Source organism: Pongo pygmaeus, chromosome 15 (assembly GCF_028885625.2).
Source record: "Pongo pygmaeus isolate AG05252 chromosome 15, NHGRI_mPonPyg2-v2.0_pri, whole genome shotgun sequence".
NCBI lineage: Eukaryota > Metazoa > Chordata > Mammalia > Primates > Hominidae > Pongo > Pongo pygmaeus.
The window spans coordinates 80140395-80153068 of NC_072388.2; the positions used below are offsets into that span (position 1 = coordinate 80140395).

General features: G+C 35.8%; 1 protein-coding gene across 4 annotated transcripts in view; it reads right to left on the reverse strand.

Annotated features, from left to right (window-relative positions):
• The window catches only part of GTF2A1 (general transcription factor IIA subunit 1), a 48595-nt gene that overhangs the window by 14637 nt on the left and 21284 nt on the right, over positions 1–12674 (reverse strand). For all 4 annotated transcript variants that reach the window (XM_063651943.1, XM_054449615.2, XM_054449618.2 and 1 more), the window contains 4 exons: positions 11825–11889; positions 7647–7722; positions 6343–6476; positions 2766–3086 (listed from right to left, as the gene is read on the reverse strand). In XM_063651943.1, coding sequence (XP_063508013.1) covers positions 2766–3086; positions 6343–6476; positions 7647–7722; positions 11825–11889 — 596 coding nt within the window. The remainder of the gene's footprint in view (positions 1–2765; positions 3087–6342; positions 6477–7646; positions 7723–11824; positions 11890–12674) is intronic.

Genomic DNA, 12674 nt, shown 5'->3' on the forward strand with positions numbered 1-12674 from the left:
ACACGTACAAATAGCAAACAAGTGCAGAAAACACATTCCTTTCAAAGCATATACAAAAACTGACCAAATCAAGCAAGTCTCAAGCAATTTCAAGAGATTCACACATCACACAGATCATATTCTTTACAAACAAAACAGTTAAGTCAGAAAAGAATAGAATGGGAAAAACACACTAGAGAGAATAAAGCTAAAAGTTTACTCTTTGAAAATATTAATAAAATCAACACACCTCTGGTAAGACTGAATAGGAAAAAGAAAGATGGCACAATAATTATATCAGGAATGAAGATGACAAAGGATTCTGGCATCAAAAAGACAATGTCATGATTAACTTTATGTTAATCGACTTGAAAATTTAGATAAATATATAGAGAGTCCTAGAAAAATATAACTTATCAAAACTGTCTCAAACAGAAACAAAACACTTGAAGGGCATGAGATTACCAGACCCAGGTATCTGCAGTGGCATGTTTTAACAAATATCAACAGAAGAATTAAATACAATCTTTAAAAAAAAAGAGTTCAAAATAGAGGAAACATGTCCCCAAATTCATTTAACAAAGCTACCATAATCTGAAAACCTTGTAAGAAGAGTATGAGAACAGAAAATCAGACAGTATCTATCACTCATACATATCTACAAAAAAGTCCTCAACAAAATGAATTCAGCAATTTATAAAAAGAGAAATAAAAAATGATCAAGTTGTGCTATCCCAGGAATACAAGATTGTTTTACAAATAGAAAATCAATTAATGAAATCCATTATAAATAACATTACAGTGAGAAAATGTACAAATCATTGCAGAAAAAGTGTTTAATTAAATGCAACGTTCACTTACAGTTTAAAAAACAAAGCAATGCAAAGAAGGGAATTTACTTAACCTGATGAAGATATCCATTAAAAAAAAAGAAAACCCACAACGAACATTAAACTTAACAGTGAAGCATGGAAAAGATTACTTTTCAGTTTAAGAAGAAGAGAAGGGTGCCTGCTATCACCATTTCTAATCAATACTGTTCCGGAAGGCTTAGCCAATGAGCCACAAAAAACTGCCATTCTTCATATAAGATGTGAATGTCTACACAGAAGATACAAAAGAATCTACAGATACATTATGAGGACCAACAAAAGACATTAGGAAGGTGGCTGGTTCAAGGATGAATATTAAAAGCTCTACATATTTCCATACTACCAATAAACAACTGGAAAAGGTAATAAAAACATGTTACTTACAGTAGCACTGAAACTATGAAGAATTTAGTGGGGGGGAAATGGGCAAGAGACCTCAATAAGCACTTCTATACAAAACAAAAATATCAAATAAATATACAAAAAGAGGCTAAAACTCCTAAGTGAGGAAATGCAAACTAAAACCAAAATGAAATACTAAAATTTTCTACCTACCAGATCAGCAAAAATTAGGAAGCCTGACACTATCAGGTATTGATAAGGGGGTATGGACATCTGCACAATTATGTACTGAATGGCAGAAGTGATTTGGCATTTTATTATAAAGTTGCAGATGTGCATGCCTTAGGAGCCAGAAGTTCAATGTTTAGGTATAAAATTTAGAGAACCTCTTGCATTTGTGTCCCCAGAAGACATACACTACAATATTTTATAACTGTTTGTAACAGTAAACAACGTGAAACAATCCTGAGTCCACTGGATTAGAAAAATTGATAAATAAAATTATGGTATATTCAGCAATGAAAATAATTATAACTATATGCAACAACTTGGATAAACCTCAGGAATATCATTTTAAGGGAAAAAAACCAACTTGCAGAAGAATACGTAATTACTTCATTTACGTTATAAACATGCAAAACTAAACAATATGCTATTTAGGAATATAAATATATATGGTAAAATATAAAAGCAATTAATAATCAACACAAATGTATGAGCAAAGGTACTTTGATGGCCTAGGAATAATGGGATTAGGGAGAGGCATCTAAGGCCCTTTAAATAATGGAATTTTATTTTAACTAGATGGTGGGCACCAGGATGATTTTTATCTTTAAACATTTCTATTCATTTGTGTCTATTCAATATTCAATAATAAACTATGTTTTCTTTAGAAAAAAAATTACTTAGATAATTTAGAAGAACTTTGTACTAAGAAACAAAAAGACTGCATTTTAGGCGAACGAAGGCAATTAACAATGAAGATTGTGGTGGGACAAATAGTTTTTGGAGCCTAGTAACTAAGCTGGAATAGCGAGGAAAACAAAGGCATATTTATATGCTTCTAGAAGAACACAGACATTAAGGGTACACGCAGGTTTTTAAGGAAGTGGTATAGAACATGGACCAAAAGGTTTTAAATATTTAATAAATTTGTGACATTTGGTTCTTGAGTTTGCTCTCTCCCCAAATGTTGCCATGCTTTTTAAATTACTGAAGCAAAAGATTAACCACATCTATTTATCTACCAATGTCTTGTTTAAGCCACATTATAAATGTGTAAGCCAGAGTTAGAATTACCTGTACTCTTTACTACACATATTAATACAATTTAATTTGTTATACATTTTTTATTACCAGCTATATGAAAGTTATATTTTATGAAGATAAATATAACCAGAATATAAAAACCTTACTAAAGTTAAAACAATCTAATTTTATCTTTAAAATCTTATGTTGTACAGCACCTAACAGTCTCTGAAAAAAACAGGATATAATTTATCAGTTTTGCACCAACTAAAAAAGGAAATAATCAAGTAGATTATCATTTTAAGTATTTTACTAGAAACTTACTTCTTCCACCTGCCCATCTTCAGCTCCATCTTTCTCTTTGTCTTCCTCCTCATCATCATCATAGTCTTCTTCTTCATCTTCATCTTCTTCAGACGATGTATCCCCAGTTCCATCAACTTGTAAGACCAATGGAGCTTGTGTTTGAGCAGGCTGGGCCTGCGGTTGCTGCTGGCCAGTTGCAGTTATCTGTGCTTGGGCTGGTGTAGGTGCTGCCACTGTCGTAGGTATAACTTGAGTCTTATTTCCTGTAAATAAGATTTGCTGAGGCTGGATGATGACACCTGTCTGTGGTGAAATCCCTCCAGGAAGAGGAGCCAGTACCTAAAGCAAAAGAAAACCACATAACAGTAACTAGTTAAGAGTATCAAGTACGGTACACAGAAATAGAAACAAATGCTTAAGAATCACCAGAATGGCCTTATTTCATACACAGTTAAAAACTACTAAAGTATAAAAGCAATTAGTTTAACTAGTGTAGTGACCCACTAAATTTCTATTTTATCAAATTTCTGGAAAATAAGGATTTTCTAAAGATAACTGCTTCATTTATTGAGCACGTACTATGTATATGCCAGATACCAGGCCAAGAGTTATACACTGCCTTCACATGAAGAACACTGGACTGAGAATCTGAAAACTTGGGTCTACCTTTTTTTTTTTTTAGATGGAGTCTTGTTCTGTCGCCCAGGCTGGAGTGCAATGGTGTGATCTCGGCTCACTGCAACCCCTGCCTCCTGGGTTCAAGCGATTCTCCTGCCTCAGCCTCCTGAGTAGATGGGACTATAGGTGCACGCCACCATGCCTGGCTAATTTTGTATTTTTAGCAGAGATGGGGTTTTACCATGTTGGTCAGGTTTGTCTTGAACTTTTGACCTCGTGATCTGCCCGCCTCCCAAAGTGCTGGGATTACAGGCGTGAGCCACCACGCCTGGCCAACCTGGGTCTAGTTTTGTCTAAAGTCAGACATAAATACAGCAGAGGCAAGTCATTTAACTCCTCTTGGCCTCTGTCATTTCACTGTCAAACTAGGCTCAATGGTTCTCAATCCTGGCTGCAAATATGAACCACCTGGCAGCTTAAAAAGTACTGATACCTTGGCTATACCCCTAATATTCTGACTCAGTGTGAGATAAAAGCTAATTATTTTTCTAAAAACCACCAGATCAGATTTCTGAAGTTCCTTTCCAGGTTCTGCACCTAGGATTCTAAAGTAAGTCACAACTTGAAAAAATATATACTAACAAATATTAACTATATGTACTATAATAAAGGAGGAGGACTGGATGCTTGTTACTTGCCATTAGGTTCAAGGAATGCAAAAATAAGACACAGTATTTCCTTTAAAATGCTTACACATGGTGTAACAACACAAAAGACAAAAAAATGGTACAATAGACAAAGCACTAACAACTCAAAAACACAGAAGATGTAGTACAAATATGACATACTGTTATGGGAACACAAGACAGTGTACCAAATTCAACTTGGGGGACAAAGCATGATCAAATATTACTTATATTATTAGTAAGTAGTTTCTGTTTGTGCTTAAAGGCAGCGGTCCCCAACCCGTTAGAAACCGGGCTGCACAGCAGGAGGTGAGTAGTGGATGAGTCAGCATTACCACCTGAACTCTGCCTCCTGTCGGATCAGCGGCAGCATGAGATTCTCATAGGCGCAGGAACCCTACTGTGAACTGCACATGCAAGGATGGAGGTTGTGCACTCCTTATGCCTGATGACCTGAATTAAAAGTTTCACCCCGAAACCATCCCCGCTGCCCAGTACGTGGAAAAATTGTCTTCTGCAAAAACCAGTCTCTGGTGTCAAAAAGCTGGGGGACCGCTGCTTTAAGGAGATTAGCCAGGTTTTTCTATTTGCTTGGGGGAAGTGCAGGGAGTTGCCAGACAGCATTCTTAAGAGAAGTGTAACAGCAAGTGAAACCCAGAAGTGACAGCAGTACATAATTTTGGAAAGACGTAAATAAACTGGATTAATAGTACAGCTCTGATCTTGTCTCTATCATCATACTATTTTACTGACATTTAAAAAAGAGACAGACACATAAACATATAAAGTACATAAGTTCCTCAAGAAAATAACCATTCCTCTTTCATTTTAGTGCTCACAGCACAAGAATATAACACAAGTAGATCCAAGTGTTTATTTTGATGTAAATGCAGCTAAAGAAAATAACTGGGAGCATGGCAAGAAATAAACCTGAAGAGTTCAAAGAAACAAGATCCACAAAAAGATTTTATAAACCATGTTGAGTTGTTTAGGCTCTTCTCAGTAGGCAATGAAAAGCTGTTAAAAGTGTTAGGATTTTTAGAAAGATAGGCCAGGCACAGTGGCTCACACCCGTAATCCCAGCACTTTGGGAGGCAAAAGCAGGCAGATCACCTGAAGTCAGGAGTTCAAGTCCAACCTAGACACGGTGAAACTCTGTCTCTATTAAAAATACAAAAATTAGCTGGGCACAGTGGTGCGTGCCAGTAATCCCAGCTACTCAGGAGGCTGAGGCAGGAGAATCGCTTGAACCCAGGAGGCAGAAGTTGCAGTGAGCTGAGATCGCACCATTGCACTCCACCCTAGGAGACAGAGAGAGAGACTCTGTCTCAAAAAAAAAAAAAAAAAGACTATAAATCAGCCAGGTTAGGAGGGCACAAGATGAGAGGCAGAGAAACCATTAAGGAGACAATACAGCATTTTAGTGACAAATCATGGACAGTATGAACTAAGGAAATGAAAAAAGAGGCTGAGAAAAAAAACAGTGTCAAACATATTAAGGGACTACAACCATGGCAAAACTGCAGTTAAAGAAAAAAAAAAAAGCCGGGCGCAGTGGCTCACACCTGTAATCCCAGCACTTTGGGAGGCCGAGGCAGGTGGATCACAAGGTAAAGAGATAGAAACCATCCTAGCTAACACGGTGAAACCCCGTCTCTACTAAAAATACAAAAGTTAGCCAACTGTGGTGGCGGGCGCCTGTAGTCCCAGCTACTCGGGAGGCTGAGGCAGGAGAATGGTGTGAACCCAGCAAGCAGAGGTTGCAGTGAGCTGAGATCGCGCCACTGCACTCCAGCCTGGGTGAAAGAGCAAGACTCTGTCTCAAAAAAAAAAAAAAAAAGAAAAACTATTAACAAGAATTGGTAGGGCTTGATACCTTGGATATTAGAGGTAAGGAAAAGGGAGGATTCTACACACCCACTTCCAGTAAGCATCATAAAACTAGAGTCATGTCTGCCTCATTCACTCCTAAATCCCCTGACCCTTGTGAATACCCCGAGACTCAGTAACTGCTTATTGAATAAAGGCTGAATGACCAGCTTAGGAAGCTGGAAGGAGAGTGCTGCCACCTTCGAGGGGATGATGAAGGATGGGCAGAGACAACAGTAATTGTTTAATACATGTTTAATACATGCTGAATCTAAGTTAAGCTGTATACAGGAGAAATTTGAAACAACTGGGTCTGTAGCACTGAATAAGAGTCTTTTGTGCATATAAGGAGAGGGAAACTACCCAGGGAATACGTACAGAATAAAACAGAACCCCATACTGATCATAATAGATTATTTTACCTGCTGTATAACAGGAGCTTGTACTCCACCAGGCTGCATTTGTGGTATAACCTGTTGTTGTAGAACCACTGACTGCTGAGGCTGAAAGATATATTGGGCACCATTGGCTGCTCTGACCACCTGAAGAAGCTGGCCTAAAGCAAGAAGCATGCATTCCAAGTTATCATTTTACCAGTGACCATCTCAAAAGAAATGAATTCATATTTAATTTCATACCACCGAAAGCACAAGAAATTATCAAGAAAACTAACAATTTTATTAAAGGCTGTCATTCATACACAGTATGCACAATCCTCCCCTTCTCTGACTTCTCGCCATGTTCAAATACATTCCTTAAAATGTTTTATTTTTCATATTTACATCCTCATTCAGCTATTTCCAACAAGGTTTTAACAACAGATTATGAGACTTGACTAAAGCTTACATTATCTTTGCTAATCTCAGGAGTGAAGAAAGAGCAGTTAAGATCAGACACTTCGGGAGCTGTTCATTTTTAAAGCTTTAAAGGAACAAAAGCTTAACAGCTCATTTAATATCTTGAACCAAACAAAGCACCTACAGAACTTTGCTTCAAAATTCGTAAAAGCAATAAAAGTCCCCTGAACCAGTTATCATCATTGTCATACAATTCACACAGAATCAAATTCCCCCAATATGTTCCTTTAGATAACTCGGAGTCTTGAATTGATTAAAAAGCAAAGTACATCTTATTAAAATATGTAGCAAGACAAGCCCCTAATTTCACAAATTCACAAATTAACAAAAATAACATACACAGAATAGAAAATAAATAATAACTATATAATCAAGATTATAGGGGACACTTAAAAATCCATGTAAATAAATTTTTCAAGCACCAATATGCCAAAACACATGAGCTAGACATTGGTCTTTTGTCAATGAAGAGATACTGTGTATAATAATAGCATACAATAAATTTGCTCTTAATATGCTCTAGGAATTACTTTGATATCACAAGTTCAAATAAGTTTAATACTCACTTGGCATGTTAAATGTGTTCAGTAAAACACTAAGTAAGCATTTTTATATAATCATACTTCAATAATAGGGTTATCATGCACACATCAAAAGTTCAAGTACAATTTTCATCTTCTTTACTGTATCCTCAACAATGATTACAGTTGTATGCGTTACAGCCCTCAAATAAAGTTATTTTAATAACCTAAACCAAATGGTAAAAGAAATATTAGTATTTTCCGTCTTTCAAAGAAGACAAAACCTAAGGGCTAGATAGTACAATTTTCTGAATTACATTTTAAAATGGTTCCATCATTCCTAATTACCTGAATTTGTTAATATCTGCTGAACAGGAGTCACACCTGCAGGGAGTGCTAAGGTAGCGGCTGTAGCAGCAGCACTCTGAAAAAAAAAAAAGAAAAAATATCAAAACCACATATATATAATACTGTCTGTTTATCTCTAGCATATTTTAATAGTGTATGAAACTTTTTGTTTAGAATATACCAAAATTAAAAAAATCTAGTAAGGCTAAATCCCATTTTATAAAATGGTACAAGACCGACCAACCTAGCCTCCAACCTACTAAATTATTTTAAGCAGTTAAATACAACAACACAATTGGGTTTTTTCCCCTAGAGAAGGTGCTCTAAGTAAATCCCACAGGTACTGCAGTTTTTTTTTTTCCTTCTTGTCCCATCAATCTTCTTTAAGGTACCAAGCCTTCCTATACTCAATCTAACCTACACATTTTTAGACAATACCCACGTTAACAATGTACAATATATGTACATTATATGAAATAGCTATTTCATTATTGCTTCCTTTCCCACTGTTTCCTTATCCCCATTTCCTTGAGATAAAAGTATAATTATCTACTTTTTAGAATTCTTAACTTTTAAAATTTCTACTAAAATCAACAGATATCTATAAAGAATACTGTATCAGAAGACTTCACTGGGAGTACAGCTGACAATTCTAAGATGTCACATTAGCAAAGAGAAAAGGGATATATTGGCATTATATTCTAGGTGAAACATGTATTAATAACAGATTAATACAAAAAATCTGTAAATCTTAAGAAAAGTCACACCAGGCAGACTGGCTCACGCCTGTAATCCCAGCACTTTAGGAGGCCCAGGTGGGAAGATCGCTTGAGCTCAGGAGTTTGAGACCAGCCTGGGAAATATGGTGAAATCCCATTTCTACAAAAAATACAAAAATTAGCTGAGCACGGTGGTGCACACCTGTAGTCCCAGCTAGTTGGGAGGCTGAGGTGGGTGGATGGCTTGAACCTGAAGGTGGAGGTTGCAGTGAGCCGAGATTGTGCCACTGCACTCCCAGCCTGGGCGATAGTCACAAACTTTAATTTCAACATTTTGAAATGAAGTTAGTATGTGACACTTAAGTTATAAAGATATAGACAGGATTATGAATTTCTTTAAATCCAGGACAAATTCTTGACTTCCTGGAGAGTTCTGGAGAGTTTTCTCCTCCTGTCCTCCCGCAAAGAATTATGCCATTCTCTGGTTTTTTATTCTGTACTTTAAGTATTTTCCTATATCCCACTATAGCTACACATTTTGGTAGTTTTTTCCCTCTCTTTTCCATCTTCTTTAGCTACCAATCATTCATATATTCAATCTAACCTATACATTTTTAGAACTACCCATATCTGGAAAAGCTTAAAAAAATAAATATAACTGCTTTGGAAATGCTAGTGTCAGAGAAGTCAACAAACTTGGAAAATTATTAAAGTGAGTTAATAATTCAACTACTGTCTAGTCTGGGCTCTAGGTACATAGCTTTCCAAGAAAATACACTTGTTGCCACTTGACAAACCTAAGTAATTTCTACATCTTGGGCCTGAAATTCCCACTGTGTCTCCGGAATTTAACTATAGCCCACCCGGGTGATCCGTATTTAAGTTGGATACTCAATTACCCAATTTAAGATAAATCTTGTCTATATAAGCAAATTAAAGGTTATCTAAGTTTAAGGAAAATATTAACCACCACATACTATTAAGAAATATTTAAAAAGAAAAAAACAAAAATATTTAGAAATATTAAGTGCCTATAATTCATATTTTGAAAGACAACAATTCTCCACCAGCAAACTGACACAGTAGTTTCTATATAGAATACATGACCCAATATCTACCTGCACACCCTCCACAAACTCAAGCTGCATAACATATATTTGCTGAGTCATGTACCATACACAAACCACCTTATACTTAGTAACTATTAAATTTTCTTCTTGTATTCCACGAAACAGCCCAAACACAAATAATGCATTAGACCAATCATTTCATAAAAAAGAACCGAAAACAATGGTTTACTAGAAGTTCCCTGAAATAGCCTTCTGCTATATTATCTCACGTTTTTATGATTAGTTCATTTCTAATGCAAACAGAGCCATTAGAAAGAACAAATATATTTTTGCTATTTCTGAATCAGAATAATGCAAACCCACAAAAACCTAAAACACTTTTATTGGTACAGAGCCTATACTGATTATGTTCAGAAATACATGAAGGAAACACTGACTAAAAACAACAAAGTAAAATGTAAAATATACAGAAATGTTAAATCAATTTTCCTGAATAACTGACCTATGACTTGTTTAAATACATATGCTTTTTAGAATAAAGGAGACTTAACCAGTAAGTAAGAGATGGACCACTAATTTTTATCCCAGAAATAACTTATTAATTCAAAATTCTCTTCCACAACATTTAAAATTCTTTTAGAGGGGCCTACCACAAGAGATTCTGCCAAAATTTGTTTTAAAATAATGCGAGTTATTCCCTAGGATATAGTCTTAATAACATCAACTGCAATAAGCAACATATAGTGAGACTTTTTTTTTTAAGGGTGGAGGTTAAAAAAAATTGGGGCCTTAGACTTAAAATGGAGTTTTTCCCAATAAAAAATCTTGTGAGAAATAACAGGCATGAAATTTTTTATTTTCATGTAAACGAAAAGATTCTAGAAACTGCAACTGCAAGTACAAATAGAGATCCTTGATATTTGTGAATTTAAAAATTGCAATTTCTACTATCATGTAGAAACTTTCAATTCTGCCACAGTATGAATTTGTGAGGCTGGTAATGTGTAGGAGGAAGTCATCTGTCTAGTGGGTAAGCCCTTCTTATCTGGCTTATAAACCACAAATGAACTTTGTGATTCAGTATCACTCACAAAGTAGAACTGATCTTTCCATATACTGCTTTTTGGTTTAAAAAAAGACTTGAGGCTGGGCGTGGTGGCTCACGCCTGTAATCCTAACACTTTGGGAGGCCGAGGTGGGCAGATCGCTTGAGATGAGGAGTTGGGAGACCAGCCTGGCCAACATGGTGAAACCCCATCTCTACTAAAAGTACAAAAAAATTAGCCAAGTGTGGTGACATACACCTGCACTCCCAGCTACTCAGGAGGCTGAGGTGGGAGGATCACTGGAACCTAGGAGGCAGAGGTTGCAGTTAGCCAAGATCACGCCACTGCACTCCAGCCTGGGTGACAGGGTGAGACTCCATCTCAAAAAAAAAAAAAAAAAACTTGAACGGAGGGAAAAAAAATCTCATTTCTAGTATTAACTAGTTACATAGGTTAAAAGACCTTTTTACAAATATTGATTCTTTCACCTTTAAATAAAAGTATTGGCTGAAGAATGAAATGTAAGAGCTGAGTCACCACTCAACGAAATTAACAGTCTGTAAATTTTAAACAGAATAAAGAAAAACCATTTATAAGGAAGTATTGAACTACTCTAATCTGACTGTATTTTAATGTTTTATCAAAAAAAAAAAAACAACTTCAAGGATATAGGTAAAGATTTTCTAAGGCTCTGAAGAGGTTCTTTCAAGTTTACAGTTAACCTATACTGCATTTGTTGAGAAATATTATATGTCTGAAATGTAATTTGAAAATGTGAGTGAGGACTTGTAAAGTTTAGTGAATAGTCCTCAGAAATATAAAAATTCTAACGTAACTCAACGGTTAAAATGTATTCTGTGGTAATTTACACACTATAATGACTTATTAGACTATACTATGGTTAAGTCAGAGCAATATTTTTAAATGCTTGATTTTAAAAATAGTTATACTGAACTATCCAAACAGTCTATCTTCATTTTTTAGAAGTTCACAATTCTTAGCCTTCCCACCCTCTTGCAATTACTAGGTCTCCTGAAACAGAACCATACTTGGCATTATAAGCTTGGTAGGTACCCTAAAACTTTTTCAGAAATAGTGGGGAATGGAATAACTCTCACAAAGCACCATTCTTTTGGTGTTCTTAAACAATTCCGTAATTTTATGAATCTTAATGTCTAGGTACCAAGCTAAACTTCAGATCCAATATTCAGGAAACTAAAACAGCTGTTTTGCTCGAGTCTTCAATAAACTTCAAGTTGTTAATATACGACATATATAGGCATAATCACAATTTGGGTTAGAATTAAGTACAGCCAATCAAACTGCTACATTCTGAGTCTTACCATGTTTGATGCATTCATATGCTGTATCAACTTAGAATCTGGAACAATAACTTGTGGTGCTGTGGCTACAAAAAAACAAGCACACATGCAAACAAGGAACCATGAGGTTATTTTATAATCACAAGAACACTTTACATACAATGATGAAAACTTTTTTCACGTTTTCCATGTTTTCCGCACTCAAATGCTTTCAGTCATTTGATCTCAGGACATTATAAATTTATATGGCAAATAACAGCTGTGATATACCCACCCTATACTAGAAAACATTAAAAAATATTTAAGCCCAGGCGTGGTGGCTCACACCTGTAATCACAGCACTTTGGGAGGCCAAGGCGGGCGGATCACTTGAGGTCAGGAGTTCGAGACCAGACTGGCCAATATGATGAAACCCCATCTCTACTAAAAATACAAAAAAATTAGTTGGGTGTCAGGCTGAGGCATGAGAATCACTTGAACTCGGGAACTGGAGGTTGCAGTGAGCTGAGATCATGCCACTGCACTCTAACATGGGTGACAAGGTTCCATCTCAAAAAAAAAAAAAAAAAAAAAAAATTAAGTGACAATTCCTAAGGATGCAAGGGAATTTAGGAACATGAAGTAGTGAGTTACCTTAACACCTAAACATACACAGTTCTATGCATTCTTAAGTAAACTGGACATTTTCAAACATAATTTTGTCTTAACTCAAGGTTAACTGTTTTACTGATACAATGATACCACTGTTGCAGTGAGTTACTAATCCAATAAAAGTAAGCTCAAAAAGTTGTGACTAGTTTTTGAAATCTACATAGTCCTTTTCTTCCAAATATGACAGCTGACAAATTCATGCTACTTTCATCAGCTGTTT